Source organism: Sminthopsis crassicaudata, chromosome 5 (genome assembly GCF_048593235.1).
Source record: "Sminthopsis crassicaudata isolate SCR6 chromosome 5, ASM4859323v1, whole genome shotgun sequence".
Classification (NCBI taxonomy): domain Eukaryota; kingdom Metazoa; phylum Chordata; class Mammalia; order Dasyuromorphia; family Dasyuridae; genus Sminthopsis; species Sminthopsis crassicaudata.
The window spans coordinates 79860574-79885795 of NC_133621.1; the positions used below are offsets into that span (position 1 = coordinate 79860574).

A 25222-nucleotide genomic window follows, 5' to 3' on the forward strand; every position below is an offset into this window, starting at 1 on the left:
GTTCATTCCAGTCACTTTGTCTTTTTTAACTAAGAGCTTGTTTTTTTTCCATTCATTAGAATATTAAAGACTTGAAGTATGAAGCCTGAATATACAAGGTCAAAGGCTAAGTTATTAACTAAAACTAGCTTTCATCCACTCTATTAAAACTATTATTTTTTAAAAGGCGAGTAGGGAAAGGTTAATCGTTGTCACTCTGTCTGCAGATTTTAGCATATGGAACAGACTCAGCTGTTGCATGCTTAGTCCAATACTGCTGGAGGCATCGCAACTCACATTTTATTGATTTGTTAAAAAGCAAATGAGAACACACAATCTCTATAAAAAAATCAAATACATTTGACCAATGAATTATATGTATGCCTCTGTCAATGGCAAGTTCCTTGGATGAGGTTAATTGCTTTTTATCTCTTGTTAGAAAGAGTGCTGGGACTGGAATTTTCATGCAGGTTGATATACTCTCTGCTACCAATGGCAGTCCACCTGGCACATTGTTTTAGGGAGAAATGATTGTGTCCTCATAATCAGCTGGAGAATTAGCATTTGCATTCATTAAGTGATTCAGCAGAAGTTCTTTGGTTGCTTTTTTAGCATTTATTTTTCCTCTTTTGAGAGAGAGAGAGAGAGACAGAGACAGAGACAGACAGACAGACACACACCCTTGATTTCATCTGTGTGGGGTGTTCCTATTATAGAAATTTTCTCTATTCAATGCAGATCAACAATTTGTCTGGCAGTTATGATCTTAGTGCATTGTACCATCCTCTCTAAGATTGCCTTCCATCTTCTATTTATTTTATATGTTCTGACTTACATATGTGGCTTTCTCCTATTAAAATGTAAGCTCCTTAAGAACAGGAACTGCTTTTCCTTTTCCTTTATATTCTGAGCACACTTAGCACAATACCTGGAACAGTAGTGTCAAACTCAAATAGAAACAAATTCCTTCTGATCACACTTTGACTTAGAAAACCAAAAATGAACATTACCTGAGTCATACTATATATATTTAATTTTGTTAAACATATCCCAGTTACATTTTGATTTTGTCCTGGGCTGCACTTGGATATATGGGGTATATTTCATTTAAAATCTTACATTTCTGGTATAGAATATACTAACTGCTTAATAAATGAGGATGCCGAGAGGTTAAGTTATTTGCAAGTGGAAACACAGTTTGAATGTGTCAAAAACTGGACTTGAAATCAGGTCTTCCTATGTCCACTTTTCCCAGCTTCTTCTATTGTTTTTCTTAATTGTAAATGTTATTAAAATACTCCCTCCATATTAATGAGCACCATAGTTGAAGATATGGAAACATTTCTGAATTAAGATCCACTCAAATTTTCTGTCACTTTTGATTTCTAACAATTTACATTTTCTGATACTTCCTCCTAGGGAAAAAAAGTAAATTGGGGAGTAGAAAATCATTGCGGGTAAGCTTAGCTTCTAAAGGTTCTAAGGTTCAAAAAAATCCCTAAAATGAACAGAAAAAAAAGATTCCCCTCATCCCAAACAAATAAACCTGCTGCTCGCAAAATATAACCTTTTCTTTCATGGCTCAGCCTGTACTACCATGGAGTACTTAACTGGTCAAATTAGATCTCACAAAAAGTAGAGAAGAGTACTTAAGAGAAATTATGGATTCAGAGACTTCCCTGCATGCTCAATAGCATTGCCTCTCAGGCAGTATAATTGTCAAATATAAATCAAGAGATCACCATGCTCTGCAGTGTCCTCAGATGAGTTACCCAGATCCTTGTGCAACCTCCATCTGTAAGACTCAGGCGATATTACAGAATTTACTTACAGATATGTATTGTGAGAATGTTGATTAAAAGAATGTTTGAAAAGCCCTTTGGGCTTTTTAGCAGAAAGGTTCTATTTAAATAAATAGTTTGCTATTAGCAATAAAAGAATAACAATTATGCAAACTAGCAATTAAAACAACAAATTGGGAGAATAAGAAAAAACTTACCTGGCCAGTCTCAAGTCACTTTTCCTGTTTTATGCAAGGTGAATATAATAAAAGACTAAAGGGAAATGGGAAGAAAGATAATGTTTTTCTGTGGTTCAGTTTCTATTTTGTTCTATTTTATGAAACACAAAATAATATAACTTTCAAGGGCTCAGGAGAGAGACAAGGGCTAGGATAGATTCCAAATGATCTGGACTCATCTGCAAAGAGATAATGGAATCCATGGGATGAGACCCCTAAGTGAGAGATTACAGAAAGAAAAAGAGAAAAGGACCCAGCACAGAATTATGGGAAATACCTACCAATAGTGAGTGTGATGTGGATGACAGTGCAAGGAGACTGAGAAGCAATGAGGGAAAGAGGAAGGAAAAGAGAGAGAGAGAGAGAGTGGAGAGAAGAGAGAGAGAGGGAGACAGAGAAGGGGGAAAGGGGAGAGGAAGACAAAGAGGGGAAGAAAGGGAAATAAAGAGGGAGGAAGAGTAAGGGAGGGAGGGAGAAGGAAGGAGATAGAGATGGAGAAACATACAGACATATATATATATATATATATATATATATATATATATATATAGAGAGAGAGAGAGAGAGAGAGAGAGAGAGAGAGAGAGAGAGAGAGAGAGAGATGAAGAGAGAAAATTTCAAGAAGGTGCTCAATATTATGAGGGCTTGCAGTGAGTTCTAGAAAGGTGAAGATTAAGAAAAAGCCATTAGAATTGAATTCAATGAAGAAATTATTAGTAATGTTAAAGAGGGAACTTTCCATGGAACAATGAGACTCAAAGATGTCTACTGAGGGTTGAGAAGATGATGAGAAGAGAGGCAATGGAGGCAGCAATTGTAGACAGATTTTTAAGAGTTTAGCTAAAATGAGTAGGGAGACATAAGATGATAGCTAGTCAGCATGATGTAATAAGGATTTTTTTTAAATGAGAGAAATTCAGGTATGTTTGTAGACAGTACGGAATTAACCAGTAGATAAGGAGAAATTGAAGATTGGAAAAAGTGGAAGTGATGGTGAGGGAAATCAGGCAGAACATAGGAACAAGGCATATAGAAGGACCACCTCATCATCAAAGATAAAGTAAAGCTCAATACAGAGGAAAGTGGGAAATAAGGTAAGTGTGAAATAAGAAGGGAGGGGAAAGAACATTCAGAAACTATTCTAATTTCTTAAAGTGTGAGACAGTCTTCAACAGAGAGAGTGGAGTCAGAAGTGTCATTGGGAGACTTAAGGAATGAAGAAAAAGATTGCTATAGTAATCTGCTATGGTAAATGGGATGGGGGGAATCAAAGAAGAGGAGAAGTAGAAGTATTGCCATCCTGTAGTGAGGACTGGATTGAGATTAACGCATATAAATTTGTAGTGGATCCAGTCTAGTTTCATGCTTCACAAAGACATGACAATAAGATGGCTCCTTTTTGGTCTCTAAGAGGATCTCAATGAGGTGGTTCTTTTACTCACCTATCTCCCTGTGTGCTTGGCTAGACCCAGAATTTTCTTAAGACCCCTCATTTCTTAAGGAGCTTTTGTTATTCAGGTGTTTTATTACACTTGAACTTTTGCAGTCAAATATTAGGTGGCTCTGAACACAAGCTATGTAGACCAGTTTAAATATTCTAGGAGTGGAGGGCCTAATTCCCTCCACTTTGTGAGAAGGAATAGTGGCTTCTCCAGACTATTGACTATCACTGCTGCTTTAAGAAAGCAAGTAGGAAAGTGACCCCATGGCCAAGAACCATTTTCCCTTGGGCCAGTTCAGAAAACACACTCAATTCCATGAGCATAGGTTAAATGCCTGTGGTGCACAGAAAACACCCTACTGTTTTGATGCATAAATTCATTAAGAAAGAAAGGTTGGAGTTGGGACTGGGCTTCTTCCAAGATGTTTGTACACAGTAAGCCCTTAATAAATGCTTTTTTCCCTTCATTTAACTCCTTCAAATCCAGAGATCCTAGAGGCTTAGCTAGATTTCCTTTTTAGTTTGGAATATTTCCATAAATATGGCATTTTAACCTATTGCACAAATAGTTTTGTTTTCAGATTGCATTAAATCAGAATTTATGATTCATATGATTATTATCAGGGTATATTATCCTGTTTTGTTTCCTAACCTTTGAAAGTACAACTTCAACTTTTGGCATTTATTGTTAGGGATGCAAAATGTAGGCTAGCATAATATAGCCTAAAGTTAAAACTACAATTACATCAGGGAGATATAGTGCCTATTGATATTTGTGTGTCTCCAGCCGATGAGATATTTATTATTTACAAGATACACTGGCATTTTAGACTCGGTAACTCTTGGATTTGGTCATTGGAGGAAAGAAGATTATAGAAAAATTGTAAATGCAGCATGGTGCAGAACAGTAGCCTCAACATTAATAGAATTGAGCCTACTAAACCACATGTAAGACACATATTTACTTAGAAAATCACATATTAATATGATGTTATATTGCATTTTTATTTTTTTTGATAAATATTTCCTAATTACATTTTAATTTGGGTCAGGCCACTGGGGACTATTGCTAGCCATGTCTGACACCTCTGGTATAGAAGTTAGAGAACTGGTTTCAGAGCCAGAACATTTGGGTACAAATCCTCTTTCTTATTCATCCTGTGTGATGCTGGATAAGTTACCTGACCACTCAGTGCTCTAGGAAATTCTCTTAAGACTATAAATTGTTTAGAACATCTTTCCTTGAAATGATGTGAGTTTCTTCATATGGGAATTCTCTATACCAATAAAATCCCCTGCCCTTTCAAATATTATTATTTCCATTAAAACAAATAAAGAAATCTAATCTATTTCTATAGGAAAAAATAAGCTTCCTATCAAAATAAATTAATTACCACTTTAGGATAATCTACAAAAGATTCAATGAAGGGGAAAGGAGAAAGCAAAGGAAGGACACTCAAAAAGGTAATATATTTGTTTGAATTCAGTTCCCCCCCATATCCTCAATGATTAATTTAAGAGAATGCATTTTAGTGCTAAGAGATGAAATAAGAAATGAAGATCTCTGTAGCCAAGTGATTTAAAATGCCTACTTTGTGACTCAGGTTGACAACCCAAAAACCTATTCTCAGCTTTGAGATTTGAGAAGTACAAGTAGCTTCTGGCTTTTTAATGAATTGTTTCCCAGAAATATGTTGTTTGTTTAGAAATGCCATGCATTTTCCCATAGGAAAATTTTTATTTTATATTTACTGGTCATGGGTTCTTTGCATTCTGTGTGGGGCTTGTGTGGTTCAGTGGAAAGGTGGTTGGGTTTCTGAAGGTGTGGACTGAACCACCTTGACTTTCTATTGTTATAATCTGCTACACATAGCTTGAAAATGCAGCTGGCTGTAGCCCATTCTAGAAATACTAGCAACTATTAAGAATCTCTGTTTATTCCTCTGACTCGGTGCCAGTCGTGTTTCAACTAAATCACACAAGCCTTGATGTCTTTCTAACACTCTTCTTTAGCCCTCAGTGATGCTATCCTGATTCCAGAATCCTGATGTAGCAGAAAGTTGGACTCAGGAGACCTAGCTTTGCTTTGCTTTGTTACTCTATCTAGCTGTTACTGTGTATTGACTAATCACAGTTTTTCTGGACCTCATTCTCTCCATCTGTAGAATGAGTACGATAACAACTATTCATTCTTACATAATTTATAATTCTTAAAGTACCACTTAAATATGAATATTTGTCTCCAGTTCACTTCCTTGTAGCTGTTAAGGGACTTCAGAAAACCATGCTCCTCTGTACACAAGAAACAAAACACAAAACAAACAAACAAATGATTTCCATAAGAGCTTTGAGTAATTATTGGATTCCTGTGCTGGCCAGTTCAAGCCATAATAAAATCCCTATTGTGCTAAGTAGAATCAACAACACCTAACCACCATTTTCACTTCTATGGAAAGATGCACCCTGAGTTCCAGTTGGTGGGGTTGAAAGGCAAGGGCTGACAGAAGGTAGAAAGGATGAAGTAAGGATGCCTGAGGCTTATCACTTTGCATTTATATAAGAGAGAATTCTCCCCTGTTCTTATACAGAGGAGGTATTCTCTGTACCTATATATCTCATGTAAGAGATATCAGTCAGTCAACAGATATTTTTTTCCTGAGACAATTGGGGTTAAGTGACTTGCCTAGGGTCATATGGCTAGGAAGTAAGTGTCTGAGGTTGGATTTGAACTCAGGTCCTCCTGACTTCAGGGCTGGTGCTCTATCCACTGCACTATCTAGTTGCCCCCAAAAGCCATTTATTAAGCACCCATTACCAGGCACTGTCCTTAGCATTGAGTATACAAGGACAAAAATGAAATAAATCCTGTTCTGAAAGAGCTTACTCTGTTGAGTAAGACAATACGTGCATACGTATTTATAGTCTATATAACTAAAGAAATATCTTGCTGGCTTTGAAGACAAGGAGCACTTAGCACCAGGGAGAATATTAAAAGTCCTCCTTGGGGAGAGTTCTTGGGCTGACTTCTGAAGGAAGCTAGAAGGGCCCCTTTTTGGTTTATACTGCAGCTATTCTTATTGGGGAATACATAAAGGGTTTTGTGGGGGATAATGGTAAAAAATACAGCAGTGAATAAAGGTCTTTAGTTTTCCTCCATTAGAAAAGATGCAGTGAATGACAAAGTGGAATTAAAGCCATCACAGACTGTTCCCAGTCAGTCCATTAGATGCTGGAAATGCATTCATCATAACTGTGTTATTTACATGCTTCCATTTATTCTTCCTTAAGCACATTTGGGCTCGGCCAAATCTCTGTTTGCCGACACTGGCGACGCAGAGAGATGCCGCAACCTGTAGTGCATATTAATTGAAATTTATAGCAGCTATTACTTCTGGTGTTATACAAGCATGATTAGCTAAAGAACTTTCTACTATTTCAAACAGAACAGAGCTGGTCTGACAGGTAAAGAGAGGGATGCAAATGGGCTTCAAATGAAAGCATTTACTAGAATGAATTCTTGTACAATGCCAGATTATGGAGACCAGATATTCATATTTGTCCCTTTCATTTGTCTTAAATTTCTGGCTTTAGCTGTAGATAGCTTTAAACTAGACCTGTCTTTTACATTTTTAAATGCAGAAAATAAAGTGAGGTGTATATAATTGGTATCATGGATGGGTGCTGTCTCTGGAGATGAGGAGACCTGAGTAAAAATCTGACCTCTTAGCGGTGTGATCCTGTGCAAGTCACTTCCCTTGTTTGTCTCTGTTTACTCATCTGTAAAATAATAATTGCAGCAGCTAACATTTTTGTGAGCATGGAATGAGATAGAAAAAAGCCCAGTGCCTGGCACAAATCAAATGATATATAAATGTTGGTTATTACTCTCCCGTCCCAGGAAACTACTGTGATAATTCAGGATAGCAGCTCATGGCTTATGCATGTCATTGTCTGACACAAGATAATACACATTTTTAATACCCTGTTTACTCTGAAGCTGATGGGAATTGAGAAGTGAGTCTGTCAGTGATCCCACTAACAGGCATGTGTCCCCCCCTCAAGGATATTAGTGACAGAAATAAAGTTCCTTTATAAACCAAGATACTCAGAACAGCCCTTTTTGTCATAATAAATGAAAACAAAATGGGTTGTTCATTGATTAGGGAAAAGATAAATAAATGGTGTAATGTAATATTACTAGACCTTTAGAATTGGAAAATATGAATTATTCAGAAAAAAGTGGGAATATCTCTGTGAAGAGATACAGAAAAAATGGAGAATTAGAACGTGTTTTGTTGGCATGGAGTGGAGTGTGACAAAACTTTCCAGATGAATTCACTCTTTTGGTTGTTTTTGTTTGACTGTTTTTCTTTGTTATAAAGGAAGATTCAATTCCACCCATTCTGTTTACATATTTCCAGAAAACAAAATTTGATGTAAAAACAAAGAAAGATCATCAATAAACTTTTTAAAAGTTTATATATCTTTATATATGTAAATTATATATGTATCACGTCATTTATGTTATATAAGTATATATGAATATGTATATATCTCACATATCATATATAATATATGAAAATTTATATATACTCTATATCTCTAGTACCAATTATTAATTATTTGGGGAAGCGCACCTCTCTTCCACATGCAATGATGGAATATTCTTTAGCTAAGCATGTTTGTATAACCCCAGAAGTAAGTAGCTACTACAACTTTCAATTAATAATGCCATGGTTCACAGCATCTCTACTCTGCCAACATAATGAGGAATCTCTTTCTACACGTACAGCTCAGCAATTCTTCTGCAACCTAGAGCCTTAAAAATTGTCCGTAGCACCAGGAAAACAGATGACTTATCCAGGGTAACACATGTAGTATGTATCAGAGACAGGACTCCAGTTATGATATATGGTTGCATATAAAGAATATGTTATTGAAAATTTCCCAAGAGTTTTCTCTTGGTCTGTTTTCCCCTTGTTATCTTGCTTATGACTTTAACAATTTTTAAAGATGGTCATAGAAATAAAAATATTCTAGTTGAATTAATAATTATTTGAAATTTTCTAAAAACAGCATCTTACAAGAAAACTTTGCAAAATCTTCAAATTTGGTTTAAAATTGAACAAGAGCAAGTCTAATAGTCCCTTAAGTACTTCCCACAGTTGGCAGAAGTTCCAATATTCTTTTTTTATTTTTGTTCCTGTGAGGCAGTTGTAGTTAAGTGACTTGCCCATGTTCACACAGATAGGAAGTGTTAGGTGTTTGAGGCTTCATTTAAACTCAGCTCTTCCTAACTCCAAGATCCATGCTCTGCCTCATCTAGTTGCCCCAAGCCCTAAGATTGTTGACTAGAAATCTGTCATACCTTACACTTGGTACCTTCCAGCCGCTTCTCCACACTTGCTCTGATCCAGCCATTCTGACCTGCTTGAAGTTCGTCATACAGAATGTTCCATCTCCTATTTTGGTAACTTTTCCCTGCCTAATTACCCCCATGTTGGAATTGCTCTGGCTCCCTCCCTCAGCCTTTTTGCTTCCTCACTTTTCTTAAAGATTTAACTCAAATCCTATAATCTATAGGAAGTCTTTCTTAGTGTCCCCAGCTTTGCTCTCTCAAGTAATGTTCCATTTAATATCTCTCTCTATCTTCTATGTGCACTATTATTAGTACATTTTCTCTCATGTTACAATGTAAATTCCTTGAGAACTGGTTCTGTTTTTGCTTTTCTTTGCAGCTTACTTAGCACAGTGCTTAGCTCATATTGAGCAGTAAGTAAATGCTTATTAGAGGACTGATGTACATTTTCTGTCTATAATCTCCTGCTCTTCTGTGTTTTAGTACTTGAAGGAAATTATGTAGGGTCAGGTGAATGTAACTTTCAAATTTCTGTCTGTAGTTTCTAAAATGTCATCATATTTTTCCCCACTGTGAAATAAGTATAAATAACGATTATGTTTGCAGAGACTATGTATGAGATTCCAGGGACACATCTTGGCAAGTGTTGAAATTTCTCTCTATTAAAAATGAATTTTCATGGTTGAAACTGGTGTTGAAATCTTAGCTGCCCCACAATCTATGTAATCAAGTTGTGTATAAACCTTTCAAGTTAGAATTTTTCCAAAGTTAGCCCAGAGCCAGATGTTATTGTTCCAGCCTTTCTCAATATGGATAATGCTTTTCATTTGTCTTCTTCAGCTGCTTTGACTTTGTCTTTACCAAGTAGAATCCTGTGAGTACTGTGTAAAAAACAATCACCACAACAGCAGCAAAAAAAAAAAAAAAATCACTTGCTCTTTTAGCTCTGGGGTTTCCTTCTTCCAACTCCTATATAAGTGGCTTGTTTGCATCTATTTACATCCTTCTCAAGAGGAAAATCATGTGAATATTTCTCTTGGCTTGCTTTCACCTAATTGGTATTTACATCTTCTAGACTGGAGGGCTGGGAGGGAAGAGAGGGTTGCCTTCCTATGTGTGTCCTTTTTATGTACGGAGATGTTCCTTATAAAGTTTTATAATCTGTAACGTGCTGTCGTCTCTAGAAGCTGCCGGATCACTCTCTGGGAAGAGATCTGCTGTGTCTTCTACTCAAATCTCTCCGACAGATTCTTCTTCCTGTAACGAACCGTTGTCTCCAGGCAGTTGCTGTTAACTCTTGTCCAAAGAAGTGACTTCCCTTCCTGCAGAGAGCCCCGTCAGGCCTGATGTAATGCAGAGAGTCTTCTTCTTTCTCTGAGAGTCCTCTCTTTTATTCTCCCAGAGAATGGGCGTGGGATAATGCAAGGGCTTCTGGGAAGAACCACCCCAGCCAATGAGCTTGCCCCCTCTATCAAGTCAACCTGAGTTCTCACCTTGTAATTGTCCAGAAAACCTGAATTCTCACCTTGTCACTGTCCAGACAACCCGAGTTCTCACTTAGTAATCCTAACATCTCCCCCTTTCTTTTGATTTAGAACATAGGACAGTCATGACCTTGAAACATAAATCCATCAATATGGGAAGTATTACAGATAATTACATAAATTACATAAGCACATAGTAACATAGTAACATAACACATGCTAGAAATATATAACATAATCATAAATTGAAAATTTATAAATGTCCATAAGTCCATTGTCCATTAGTCTCATCTTGTGTGAGGAAGTCCAATGATTCCTGCTGGTTTTAAAGTTCTTTAACAGTCTTTTTATTAGCCATGCTCTTTCGGTGTAAGATGTTTCTTAGATCTTCTCCTTTATTTTGAAGTCTTTCTCTTTTTCTGTCTCTCTCTGATGGACAAGGCGAATACGACTCATTGGCACCCATCTGATTCCTTCTCCTGCTGAAGAAATACAAGCAAACCCTCTCTCCCAGGCAGTTAACCTATCTAATTACATTCTATTTACCACTTTCTAAATCTCTTCTCATCATCTGGCAATTACATCGGAATTGTTTGCACTGGACACAGCCCTGTTGGTTTAAAAGGCCTGTATTCTCCCCAAGTGTAATCCATTTTTGCAATCTGATTGCCTTTTGGCTGACTGATTGGGTAATACCTTTCTGCCATGTGATTGCTTTTCTGCTGGTTGATTAAATCAGAGTCCTGGCCTTCTAAAGATTCTTTGGGTGTAACATCAGCTGCCATCATGCCCCAAGTCTTTTTTGCCTGGGGCCCTGGACCTGGGCCCCTCATCCCATTTCCCTGAATTATTCTACACTCTGATGCCCAATGGAGTCCTCTGTTGCATTTTGGACATGGGGTTTTAGGTCTTCTTTCACCCTGTCTTCTCACTGTATCTCCATACCTACACTGAGCTCTTAGATGTCCAATTTTTCCACATTGAAAACATCGCCGAGTTTCTCTAGAAGTCCCTTGCCAGGAGGGACCCTGCCTTTCCACATTCATCATTGTCCGGGTGTAAAAAGCATTTGTTCCCACTGTAGCACAGCGTCTTATGATCTCCTCTAAAGGAGCATCTTTGTCTAATCCCCATATAATTCTTTTGCAAATCTCATTGGCATTTTCCTTAGCCAGATGTCTGGTCATTATTTCTGTAGCTGAATATTGTTGAAATATTGTTTTTTTTGAAATAAAAATTGAAATATTGTTTTTTTTCTCTTACTGGTCAAAGGTTTGTCTCAATTTTTAGCCCCCAAAATTAAATCAAAGTTAAAACTTCTATTAAAAAAAACCCAAGTAGAATATGTGATCTATACAAATTATGAACTCCTTCACACCACACATAAACACATCCCAACTGCTATCAGATATACTTTCAAACATCCAGAATTTGAAAGAGATAAATCCTTGACTTACAAAGAAATTTAAATGCCTAGGAAATCTTGGTGCTGTCTTGCAAAAGTAATTCAAGACAAACTCTCTCTAGAGATGAGGAAAATAATTCTAATGCATGTCTTTCTGGTTTTATTTGAGATATGGCAATAGATAAGGACATAGAATTAATCTTTTTTTTGAATTTTAAATAATTGTATATATAGATATAAATAAATCCAAATAAGAGTCTGGTGAATAGGAATTTGATGATTTGAATGTTTATAAATTGGGGTCCATGAACTAAAAATTAATGATAACTAATTTGATTATTTTGTAATTCTATATATTTTGTGTACATTTATAGACATTATGCCAAGAAGGGGTCCAGAGGTTTCAGTAGGCTATTGTAGAAGTCTACAAAGTTCAGAATCCTTATTGTATGTTCACAATATAGTATGCAAACATAGAAATGTTATTATCCTCTTTACCCCCATTTGTAAAACTGGGCAAAGCAGGACTGACCCATTTCATGGAAAAGTATTGATTTTACCAATGACTTTTGGGTACCATAATGCAACATACCTTGAAACCCTCAGGAGTGTCATGTAAGTAGAAAGTGTCATTCACATTCATGAACAGAAAAACCAAGTTCTTTAGGAAGTATTAAGCACCCATGACTGTGAATGCTTTGTGAGGTATCTCTGTGACCCCCTGAATTAGGAAGCTTCCTGTTCAACTTTTGAAATTGTCCTTGCAGGCCCACAGATGATAGTAACCAGCCTCCAGGCAGGGGAGTTCTCTCTATGCATGGGCTCACCTTTGGTGTCATCAGAGTGGATTCTGAAGAAAAACTCTCTGTACTGACTGTGCAGGACGTAGGCTTGGTGATGCCTGGAGGTAAGGACAGCAGCAGCACTGGGTTCTGGGAAACAGGTGACATTAGATTGATTTTTAAACTTTAGAAAAGGTAGCACTAGAAATAGCAGAACTGTGTGACTAGAAGAATTGTGGCACCATACTGATGGAGAATATCCCTTTTGTTTCTTATCCCTTTCATTTTATTTCCCTTTATTCAGAAATTCTTTCTTTCCACAAGATTTTGTAAAGGTGAATATTGAAAATTAGTTTTGCATGTATTTGGAAATACAAAAGACTATTTAAAAATAAATAAATGCTAAATGTTGTGAACTTTAAAAAATACTATCCTTGAGAATTTTCCCATCTTCCTTATTTTAGCTAATACCTTTTTCCTCTTTTCCTTTTTATTCCCCCACTTATCCAGATGCAGCATAACATTGGTCAAGAAAGTTGTTTTAGTCCTGATTAAGTATTTGACCTTAGGTCAATCATTTAAGCTCTCTTGGCTTCCATTTTCTTCAAAATAATAGGGTTGGACTATCTGTCTGGTGATGTTGCATAGATTTTAAAACCCTGTGATTGAAATCCCTAAATCCCTAGATTGCCTCTTTCATTTCCACCTTTGACGATTTTTATTGATTCTTTTCAATACACTGGATATATGTCTTTTTTCAACTTTGGCTCATAGATCTAGAAATCAAAGGAGTATTTGAGAACATCTAGTCATACATATTCCCTGATATTACAACAACAATGTTAATGATAATTAATATTAATATGGCACTTTAAGATCTTGCAAAACACATTAAAATATAATCTCTCATAATCTACATAAAGTATAATCTTTATATAAAATATACATTTTATATGTAAAATATATAAATATAATTTAACATGCATTTCAGAATATTTAACATGTATTGGACTACCTTCCAGCTAGGGAGAAGGAGGGAAAAATTTGGAACAAAAGGTTTTGCAAGAGTGAATATTGGAAAAATTATCCATGCATATGCTTTGTAAATAAAAAGTTTTTAATAAAAAATAAATAAACATAATCTCATTTTTTGTCACAACAATGCTGGGAAGTGGGAGCTATTGGTATTCAATTATACTTTCCATTTCACAGATAGACAAACTGAGCTGACTGAGGTTAAACCCCCATTGTGTCCAAGGCAAGCCAAATTAAGCCTTCCCGAGTCCAGGTCCAGTGCGCTCTGTACTATGGTGCCACCTAGCTGCCAAGTGCTTTACATACCTCTTATTTGATCTTTCCAATGTTTCTGGCAGATAGGTGCTATTATTATCATCCCCATTTTACAATTAAAAAATCTGAGGCAGACTTGGTTAAAGTGGTTTTCCCAGATTATATAACTAGTAAGTGTCTGAGGCTGGAAATGAATGATGCTTCTTTAATTTTGGAGCTAGAACTCTTTCTGAAGCACCATTTCCTGTGGTAACCTTTTTTGTCAATTTATCAGAATGTTCTGCATTACTTGTAACAGAATAATTGTTATGTGCATTATTGACATAAAAATAAAGCTAGTTTAATATAATTACCTGCATATATAACTGTAGTTATGTGATTCAAAGTATGATTTTTAGGAGAGAGGGACTTAGTAGCCAGCATATTTGGAGTCAAGGAACATGGTCCAGTCCCAAGCTTTCTATTTATTAGCTATATAATCCAAATATGTTTTCTAAAAAATCATATGTTGTAGGACTATAGATTCAGAGATATATTAAGAGGTCGCTGGAAATGAAGTCACATGTAAATGAAAAGCTTAGTCTGGATGATCTTTGAGGTTCCTTTCATCTCTAAGACCTGGGAGCTTGGGACCTATAGGTACCATTCAAAACTTGTGAATTTCCGTACCATTGTCTGGTCTTCCCTTTATTTTTGCTTCACCCCTTTCAGACACAAAGCGAATCAAGCTGCTCATCGAATTCTTCCTCCTGTATTCCCCCACATCACATTGTTACCTGGTCTCTTGGCAAGTTCGTCAGCCATCCTATAAACTTTGCTCAAAAATTACATCCTTGGCTTTGTTGCCTCCCTTGCCTGAGCCTAATCTGTTTTCCAATTCTAGAGGCACCTTTTTTTCCAAGTTTAAAATGAACTCCAAAATTCCCAAGAATTCCTAAACTGAACTAGGCCTGGTATGAGTCCAGTTCCTTGTCAGGAATTAGATTGAATGAGTTGGAACCCTCTCCAATGAAATGTTAGTCTTTATGGCTCTGGTAACATTTGTATTATGCATTTGAACAGAGTAGATACTTCAGTGAATTTATCAAGATGTAGCAGGCAAAAAAAAAAAAAAAAGAACAAAACAAAACAGAAACTCTAGCTGGAAGTGAGTGATTAAATAGAAGCCTAGACTTCTCTTTGGATACAGTTACACATATTAAAGAAAACTTATACTGACGAAACAGCCTGCTAACACTTTTGCTGCATCTTTAAATTTAATAAAGAACTGAAGATCGAAGTTTAAGATTTTCATTTGAAGCTTGAATATGGTTGAGGTTTGTTGCTTTAATTTTAGCTTTGAAAAGATTTTAAAGGACAGCTGTCCCTTCATGTATCTGTTGATTTCCAGGGATGTGGCTGTCCTGTACCTTAAATTGACTGCCATTTTATTTAATTGAGGCATGAATGGCAACACCAAACCCTTATGTATTCATATCATGTATCCTAGTCTTACCCACACATCATAGAAAGTTCTCCTTCTAGCACTTTGAACACACTAAGTACTCGATAAATGCTTATTGGTTGAATGAATGAATACCTAATCCATTTCTTTCCCATTAGCCAAATAGTCAGAAAGCTTATGGCACCTCACTGTTTTGCTCAGTATTTTTTCACAGGAAGGGCAGAAAGCAGATTTACCAATCCATGGCTCTGATGTTATAGCATAATGTTTTAGATAAATGGTATGTATTGAAATTGGAAAAAAATTAATTATTTATCTCTGCCACAACTTTTTTTGCTGATGTACACAAAATCATGTCTTCTTTCTTGGGAAACAAATGCTGAGCTTGTTGTTATTCTGTTGATTCTATCCAGGCTTTCTTTTCCATTTTGGGGTGTATGTTCTTTTGTAATGTTCTTTGTGCTTTCTTTTAGCTATCATGTGTGCGGTGAAGCCAGATGGAATTCCTCAGCTGTGCAGAACAGATGAGATTGGAGAGCTCTGTGTGTGTGCAATTGCTACGGGTACATCATATTATGGCCTCTCGGGCATGACCAAGAACACTTTTGAGGTAGGCTGGATGGAAATGTCACCAAACAACTCTGCCTTGGGGTCATTTTTGAGCTTCACCTTCTGGTAGCTATTTTTAGATCTCACTTGGTGGCTGAATAGGGAAGAATTATGAATTTTCTTTAAGGAAACTGATAGACGTTTTTGTTAGAGTGATTGACTGGTGAACTTGGAGTTCTGCAATAACTGCAGACTTTCTATATCACTCTGGTTTAGAGGCTAGTGTCAGATACACAAAGGGCTTTTTCTCTGGCACCTATTAATCTTCTGGTCAGAAAGCACTTATGTTCTTGTGTTCATTTGGCATTTTGAAAAGTACTATGCAAAATGGCAACTAGACTGTAAGCTCTTGAGGGCCAGAAACATGACATATATCTTTGTATTGCCCAAACACATAGCACACAGCTAGACCATAATAAGTATTAGAAATATTGAGTGAATGAATGAATGAATGTCCAACAGATCATGAACCTCGGTAGACCTTGGTTTGAATCCTGACTCTGTCACTGAGCAAATCACAAGACATCTCTGGGCCTCGGTTCTTGATTTGTAAAATGAGGGGATTTGGTCTCTTGTCTATAAGATCCTCTCTAGCACTAAATCTGTGCTCCAATGGAAGTTTCCATTTGATCCTTAATTTGGATAACCCAAAAGAAGATATTAATGTCTAAATATGTGTGCAAATTGTTGTGCAAACATCATGCTCCAGAATACAAGTATATGTGCATTGGGGAATTAAGAGAAGCTTAATTTTGCAATAGAACGAGCTTGGGGTAAACAGAATGGACTGCTTCCCTCCCTGCTTATTATATTTTACCCTTCTACTAGTCTGTAGACTACCCTAATAACAAAGGGATAGAGTCTTATCTTAACTTTGTTTCTCCTTCCAGCACCTAACAGAGATTTTGAACACACTAAGTACTCAATAAATGATTGTTGGTTGAATGAATGAGCACTTAATCCATTTCTTTCCCATTAGCTAAATAGTCAGAAATCTTATCAATGTTTTGCTCAGTATTTTTTTACAGAATAGACAGAAAGCACATTTACCAATTCATGGTTCTGATGTTATAGCATAATGTAATAATAATTTTCTTTAAAATGTTAGTGTTTATACAATGCTTTAGGGTGTGTGAAACACCTTGCAAATATTATCTTATTTTATTCACACAATAACCCTGAGAGTTTTTGATGCTATTTGAGTTAATAGATGATATTATTAATCCCATTTTACATATAAAGAGACTGAAGTGAGTAGAAGCTATTGACTTGCCTGGAGCCACATAGCTAATTAAGTGTATGAAGTTGGATTTTAATGCAAGTTTTCCTAACTCCAGACCTAGTGCCCTAACCACCTAGTAATTTATTTACCTTTAAAGTAATTTAGATGAAATAAGAAATTTATTTGATAAACCGATAAAGATGAAAGTAAAAACTTCGTATCCTTGAGCCTTGAGCAATAAATGCATGCAAGATCTAAGGAGTAATGGTTTGACAAGTAAACACTTTTTTCTCTTAGAAGGTTAGATCGGTGAGACTAGGGCTTATATTTCCCCTGTTTTTCATGAGTTCCCTGGGATATTGTTCTGGTCATGTCAGCTTTTTGGAATTGTAATCTTCATAGTTTTTGAAATCTGCACTCAGCTTTTAAAAAATGTGCTTTGAATACAGACATAAGTGTACCTAAGTAAAAGTTATGTATCCTTCCATAAATGATGTATTTATCCATTAGCTTAGACACTACATTTACACTTTGATTCAGTTACATTTTTCTTTTTCATTGTAGGCAATAATAAGAAAAAGTAGCCTCTTCATAAATGAATGATATCAAATATTTATAAGAGTTATAATTTTACTTATATATTCACTTTCATATCTATGAATTTTAAATAAATTTTATTGACATTTTTTGTTTTTATATCCCTTGCATTTTTTATTTCCCCTTTCAGATATTCATCCCTCAAAATAAAGAATAAAAAGAGAGCTAGTAAAAGCTCAGCAAAACTAATCAGCACATTGAAAAACTCTTGTTGTTATGTATAGTGTTCCACATATCTTCCTCTACTTCTACCAAAAAAAAAAAAAAAAGTAGGAAAGAATCTTCTCTTGATTTCAGAGAACTCAGTTTTGTTTCTTTTCATGTTGTTTCTACCATGTTTGTGGTTATAGTCATCCTGCATATTGTTTTTCTATTTTTGTCAACAACATTTAATACCCTTCTTCAACTGAATTAATTGGCATTTAATTGATTATTTTTTAACAAAACAGTTGACACTAGAGAGCATAAGATAAGAGTGTCTAAGTAGAGAGGAATCTGGAAACAGTCATATAAATGGCAGAGGAAGAAAAATTTTAAGAAGACCATGGTAGATATCATGAATCTTGGAAGGGCTGCCATATGAAAAAGTTGTCTTGACTATTGATGGATGGGATTTTGAGGGAAATATCTCTATCTCTTCTATCTCTAGTTCATTTTACAGATGAAGAAACTGAGGAAAGCAAGGTTAAATGATTTATCTAGGTTCCCATGATTAAATGTCCAAGATCAAATTTTAACTGAGAAAGAAGTCTTCCTGACATTTGGACTTGGCATTCTATCCACTGTACCACCTGTTGCTGCCAAAGTGCTATGTAAATAAATATAAGCAAAAAATAGTATTAGTTATTAAGTTATCTAACTATTACAAAATCTCTTCAGTTGAATGAATCCTTCATATAGATTGTAAGGTAGCTAGAAGATTGGGAACAAATGAAATTACAAAAGAAGTAGAAGAAAATAGACTTTTCAGAGAACATGATTTTAATTTTATTAGTTCTCCTGGCCTTTTGGTTTCCAATTTATCATTGATGAAAAGAAAGATATCATATATGACAATGTATTTCTAGTAGCCCCCATTAAAAAAAAAGAAAGAAGTAGAAACAAAGTAGGTAGTATCAACTGGGGAAAAAAACTAATTTTTCCCCTTCATCTTAAAAAAAAAATCTTTGTTACAAGGAACGACTCCATGGGATAAGCTAGGCAGTGGTCCTCAAACTTTTTAAATAGGGGGCCAGTTCACTGTCCCTCCAACTGTTGGAGGACTAGACTATACTTAAAACAAAAACTCACACTCTGTCTCCACCTCTCAGCCCATTTGCCATAACCTGGTGGGCCACATAAACGTCCTCAGCTGGCCGCATCTGGCCCGCGGGCCGTAGTTTGAGAACCCCTGAGCTGCTAGGGGGAGGAACATAAATGATATAAAAATAAAAATACAAATAACATCAGTTTTAAAAAATAAAAAAGGCATGATGTAATTAAAGAAACAGTATAACACGAGGAAAAGAGCTCTGAACCGGAAGTGAAGAAAAATGCTCTACAGGCAGTTTCTAGCTTTGTGACCCTGAGCAAGTTTCAGTTTTCCATCTGCAAAGTTGGCATTATAACATCTGCCCTATGTCTCTTCCTTATCTTGGGAGACCCTTAATTTCCCCCATTTGATTCCTTGCCAAGTGTATCTAAAGTTTTATTAAGAAATCAAAAATCTAAAGGCAGGTGAGTTTTTAATCACAGCTCTGCCACAGATTTGCTGTCATTTTCCCTTTTTTTTTTTATTTCAGTTTCCCATTTATAAAATATTGGATTAAGCCTTCCTAGTTCTAAAATTCTAGGATTCAAGAAAAGACCAACAGGGGACAATTCCATAACAGATTTAAATTCCACTTAGGACTGATGTTTTCAATCAGAAACTAGATAGCCAATCAAGGATATTGTGAAAGGGAATCCTTCATTGTTTATGAGGTTCAATGTCAATGAGGTGATTTGGAAAGTCACTTTGATCTCTAATGTTCTGTGATTTTGTTTATTTGTTGAGATTGGTCTTCCTATCTCATTCAAGCAGAAAGCACAGCAATCATTTTTGGTCTAAGCCTGTACACGGTTTTTGATCTGCTCTATTTTTTGAACTGAGTCAGTTCAATACTCTGTGGGCCGCCTGGTGCCCCCTCCATCCCAGTGGCTTGCCATATTGCTTCTGGAATTAATGCAGCCAGTCAGTTTAAGGCCACTGCAGATCAGAACTTCTGAGTTCAAGAAATCCATAGCCTCAGCCTCCTTGGTAGCAGGGATTATCAGGGACCATTATATTCCATTTGTATATTAATTTGCTGAAGAATATATTTCAAACACTACCAGAATTTCTGGCATAAAGAATAAAACAATTAACGATGTGGAACCTGTCTGCACAAAGTTTAAAAAAATTGCAAAGTTTTGACTTTTGTAAGTTATGTAAGTTACCCATTCTCCCCTAATTTTTTGATGTCTTGCCCTTTTGGGCCAATTTGAATAATAATGACTTTTGGCAAAAATCCTTGCATAATAACTCTCATTAACCTTGTGCAGCCATTATAATTGTGAGAATAAAAGCTGTACTGTGAAGCTTCTGTGTGTTTTTCCTTAGGTGTTTCCTATGACAAGTTCAGGAGCTCCAATCAGTGAATACCCATTTATAAGGACGGGATTATTGGGATTTATTGGTCCTGGTGGACTTGTCTTTGTGGTGGGTAAAATGGATGGCCTGATGGTTGTCAGTGGACGAAGGCATAATGCTGATGACATTGTAGCAACAGCGTTGGCAGTAGAACCAATGAAATTTGTCTACAGGGGAAGGTGAGTTATAATTCCTTCTTAACATGGTTGCATTTTTAGTATGTGGATCAGACAAGTCCTTTTTCATTTGAAGATGAAAAGTGTTAAATCAGGGCAATTCCCTTCACCTTGGGCCTCAGTGCTCTGATCTGTAAAGTGAGGCCATTTTATTAGCTTCTCTCTAAGGACTCTTTCAATGCAGAAATTTTTGATTCTTTGGAAACTTTGCAAGGCTTATGGAATGTATGAGAATATACCAAAAGATCTTTTAAGGTGAAAGTTTAAATGTAACAGTATTAGTGAAATGCTTTTTGGATTGTTCACTGTAATATTTATTAAAACATCTTCCTTTCTAGACACTATTAAATGCAACAATAATTGCACTATTCATGCAATAATAATAATGTTCAGCTAATACTTGCACTATTAAAGGAGTTTCACATTTCCTATCATTTTATCCTCACAAAAACTCTATCAGGTCAACAGTGTTTATTAATAATACTATCTCTATTTTATTTTATTTATTCATTTATTTATTTTTAATTTTTACAAAAATTTTATGCATAGGTAATTTTCCAGCACTGACAATTGCAAAACATTTTGTTTCAGCTTTAACCCTCCTTCTCCCCATCCCTTCCCCCAGATGGCAGGTTAACCAATACCTGTTAAATATGTGAAAGTATAAGTTAAATACAATATATGTATACTATATTTTTAAAAGAGAGGAAAATACTTGGAGAAATTTTAGAATGATTAAATCTCAAGACTGGCCTGAAATCTGAACCAGCTGGTCCAGTGGTATCTTCTCTATTCGATCTGCAACAAAGTAGACTCCTAACGTCACTTAAGGACCTTCAGTGAAAGGGAAACTTGTATTTCCTGAAGCAGCTCATTCTACTTTTAGGTGACTTACTTACTAGGAAGTTTTGTCTTATTCCCATTATGTCCATTAATTTTCCCTGACACCCTAGGATAAAGCCTTAGCATAATCTTTATTTCTTCCTTCCACTTCCAGATCTTTCTTCTGCTGTCATCACTTAACAACTTCTCTTTTGGAGATTCAGTTTATCCAGACACCTCACCCTGCCCAGACCCTGGTATCTACTGACCCCCAGGTCATACTACCTCCTTTCAATATTTCCTCTCTACTCCAGGATCTGCTCCTGTACTTAAATATACATGTTGATGTGTCTCAAATACTCTGACTCCTTCATCTGCTTTCCTCACGTCCTGCCCATTACTCACTGTAATCACACACAGGGATATTCAAGCCCTTCATTTCTTCATTGAGTATCATCTCCACAGTACCACCTGGAAAGTGCTCTGGCTAACTATAGCTTTCTCTTTCTCATTTCTCTGGATGCTTTCACTATACTTGTGCATATTCTTTGTCCTTACTGTTGTTTTCATTCTTTCTACTTTTTCCTTCTTTCCAAGTTCACCATGTTTATTTGACCTCATCTTCCCCCTTTTTAAATATATTTCTGGTAAAGACATAGTCAGAATAGTTGTTAAATTTCTCTAGTTCTGCTCAGTAAGATCATAGATAGTAGATATCATCTAAAGTTGTAGTTTGGAAAGGCATTGGAGTATAAGGTACTATCAAATTGTACTGGCTAACTAGATTTTTACTGAACAAAACTTGAGAAAGTTAGCAATCATTCTATTTCTTTACCAGAAATATAAGCTAAGCCCCTCACTGCTTATTGCCATTTTTACTTTTCTTCACTTTTTCCTCATCTCTCAAAATCCTGACATCTATTTCAAATCTTCTTTTCTTAGCCTTCCTCTCCTGCCCTTCTCTGCTTCCTTTCAACAAAGATTTATTTGCTGGTTAGCTGTTACTGATAGAATTTAACCTGTTCATTACAAGTTTCAATTCTCTACTTAAAATCGTCTCACCTTCATACCCCAGTCTTTCTTCTTTTTGCTGTAATCTCAGAGGAAGAGATGATCCTTCTTGCCTAAGCTAACTATTTACATTAATGACATCCTTTCCTCTCTCCTCCATGACCTTGCTCCTCTTATCATCCCTTCTCTTTGCAAACTGCAATTTCCCTTTATCCATTGGCTCTTTATACCTACAAATATGCATACAAATGTGTCCAAATCTCCCTCATCTTTAAAAAAACAAAAACAAAATACTTGTCCATGCCATTCCCTTCAAGCTATCCTCTACCCTTTTTTTCTATGCAAAACTCCTACCTCCTCTCCTCATATAATTCTAGACTTAGTAAGAACTCAGCAGTCTGCTTGTCCAACCCATTCATCAAAGAAATCCTTAATAGCATCAGACATCTGTTGGAAGACTTCCAATAAAGGAAAATCCACTATGTCCCAAAGCTGCTTATTCAACTTTGGGATAGCTCTACTTGTTAAGAATTTTTTTTCTGTATATCAAAACTAAATTTGTCTCTGTAGCTTCTATTCTTTGCTCCCACATCTATGATAGAACATGTCTAATCCCTCTTGCACGTAACAGATCTTTCGGTACTTGAATACAGTTTTCATGCCATTCTCAATGTTCTTTTCTTCATATCACCAGTTTCTGTAGCCTTTTCTCCTGTGACATATTCAATGCCTTTTATCAAACATTCTTCTGGTTGCCCCTTTCTATACTTAGCTACCCAGGCAACTTCCTAATAGGTCTTAGAGCAAGAGACACTCAGCATTAAGAAAGAAGGATGGAAGAAGAGAAATGAGAGGGAAGGAGGGAGGAAAAGAGGGAGGAAGAAAGGAAGGAAGGAAGAAAAGTGAAAACTTATTTGGTATCTCTTTTATGCTAGTTACTATGCTAAGTATTTTACAAATATTATCCTATTTGATACCAACAAAAATACCAGTAGGTAAGTATTAATTATTATCATCACATATTGGGAGGTAAGTATTATTATATCTACTTTTTACATTTGAAAGAACTGAGGAAAGCAGGTGTTAAGTGACTTGCCTAGGGTTACATAGCTGGTGTCTGAGGCTTGAGTCTCTTTTAATGTAGCCCAGGGTTTTATTAGTTGCTGCCTCATATCAAACTTGCAATCCACTAAAACCCTGATCTCTTTCAGACAAACTACTGTTAACCATGTCTCCCCCATCCTTGTCAGTGAAGTATACCAAACTTGTAAAATGCTTTTTAGAGCAATTTTTACCTTACTTAGAAATCTGTTAATGACTAAGACATGCCTACTACTGTTTTCCCATCCTGGTTACATAAAAGACATAATAAAATCTATGATATGAAATCAGAAGATCTGGCTTTGAGTCTATCTTAATCGCCAAAATACAAGGTGACTTTGAATAAGTTATTGCCTCTGTTTCCTTATCAATAAAAAGAGAGGCTTGGACTATGTGGTTTTTGAGGTCCCTTCCAATTTTAATGCTCTGTGATCCCATAGTCAAAATTAAAAGGCTATTTTTTCAGTTATTCAGCTGTGTGCAACTTTTCATGACGCCCATGGATGAATTGGCAAAAACATTGGAATGGTTTGCCTTTTCCTTCCCCTGTATGTCCCCATTGTACAGAAAAACTGAGGCAAATAGAGGTTAAGTGATTAGCTCAGAATCACACAGCTAGTAAATGTTGAGGTCAGATTTATACATAGATCTTCTCAGTTTCAGACCTGGTGCTCTATCCACTGCCGCATTTATCTGTAGGAAGGTAGAGTTGCTTAAAGGAAGAGCCAGAGTTCACAGTTTTGAAAGTGACACTACAATCCAGAACCAGAACTACCTTGTGGGCCCAACCTCAGGTGATGAAACACCGACATCAGTGTGGCACTGTAGACTCCTACACTACTATTTTCTATAGCTCCTATATAATTACACTCTGAAATCATGAGTCTTATTAAAAGCTATAAAAACTTGTCATAGGAACTCGAAGGTTACTGAAGGCAAAGGTTTCAAATCCTGTTTTAAAACCTGGTGCTGCTTTTGCTCTCACCCTGTCTTTAAGGCTCTTCTTTCTCACCCTTGCTTCCCTCCCCTCTCCCCCAAAGCTATTCTTACACTAATAAGTATGTGGGAGCCGGAAGTTACAATTTGCCTTTTGAAGAAGTATTAGTTGAAGCTGTGATCTTCTGAACTCTATAATTAATAGTGGTTATAAAAAGTTCCTTTTTGGAGCAGTGAAAATCCACATGGTATCTCCACAATGCACTCTTACCCATTGCCCTTCTTCCCTGCCTTCCACAGAATAGCTGTGTTTTCAGTGACTGTCCTTCATGATGAAAGGATCGTTATTGTTGCAGAGCAGAGGCCAGATTCCACAGAGGAAGATAGCTTTCAGTGGATGAGCAGAGTTCTGCAGGTAATTCTTTTGTTGTCCCTGAAAACTCTTTTCTTTTTCTTATTTCTCAGAATCTTATTCAGCCTTTGAGGTTGCTACCTGACCCTTATCAGCCATAGTTTTCCCCCCTGTCCTATTGTTGTGTTCTGGTGTGTGTGGTTTTTTTTTCATTACTTCTGAATAGAAATTGCATCAAATGTGAAACTGATAGTCTGTTTCCAGTTAACTGGTCAAACAGATTAATAACAGTAGATCGGAAGGGTTAGCAGAACCTTATTTCTGGTGCTTTTCACTTCAGCAAGGCCCAGAGGTAAAAGTTCATTAATGCCATCCTAAAAGTTCCATTCTCTTTCTTCACTTCAACCTAGATTATCACTGATATTTCAAAAACCCAAGTAAGAACAAAAATACCTCAAACCTGCTCACTGACAGATTAGAATGCTATGCATGTTTTTGAATTATTATGTTTTTATGTGGGACTCATTACTGATGTTGCTCAT

At 36.2% G+C, this 25222-nt stretch overlaps 1 protein-coding gene across 8 annotated transcripts in view; it reads left to right on the plus strand.

Moving 5' to 3' along the window:
* DIP2C (disco interacting protein 2 homolog C) overlaps positions 1-25222 on the plus strand; it is a 578672-nt gene that overhangs the window by 443732 nt on the left and 109718 nt on the right. For all 8 annotated transcript variants that reach the window (XM_074267256.1, XM_074267253.1, XM_074267254.1 and 5 more), the window contains 4 exons: positions 12456-12595; positions 15678-15814; positions 20253-20461; positions 24629-24743. In XM_074267256.1, the coding sequence (XP_074123357.1) occupies positions 12456-12595; positions 15678-15814; positions 20253-20461; positions 24629-24743 (601 nt within the window). The remainder of the gene's footprint in view (positions 1-12455; positions 12596-15677; positions 15815-20252; positions 20462-24628; positions 24744-25222) is intronic.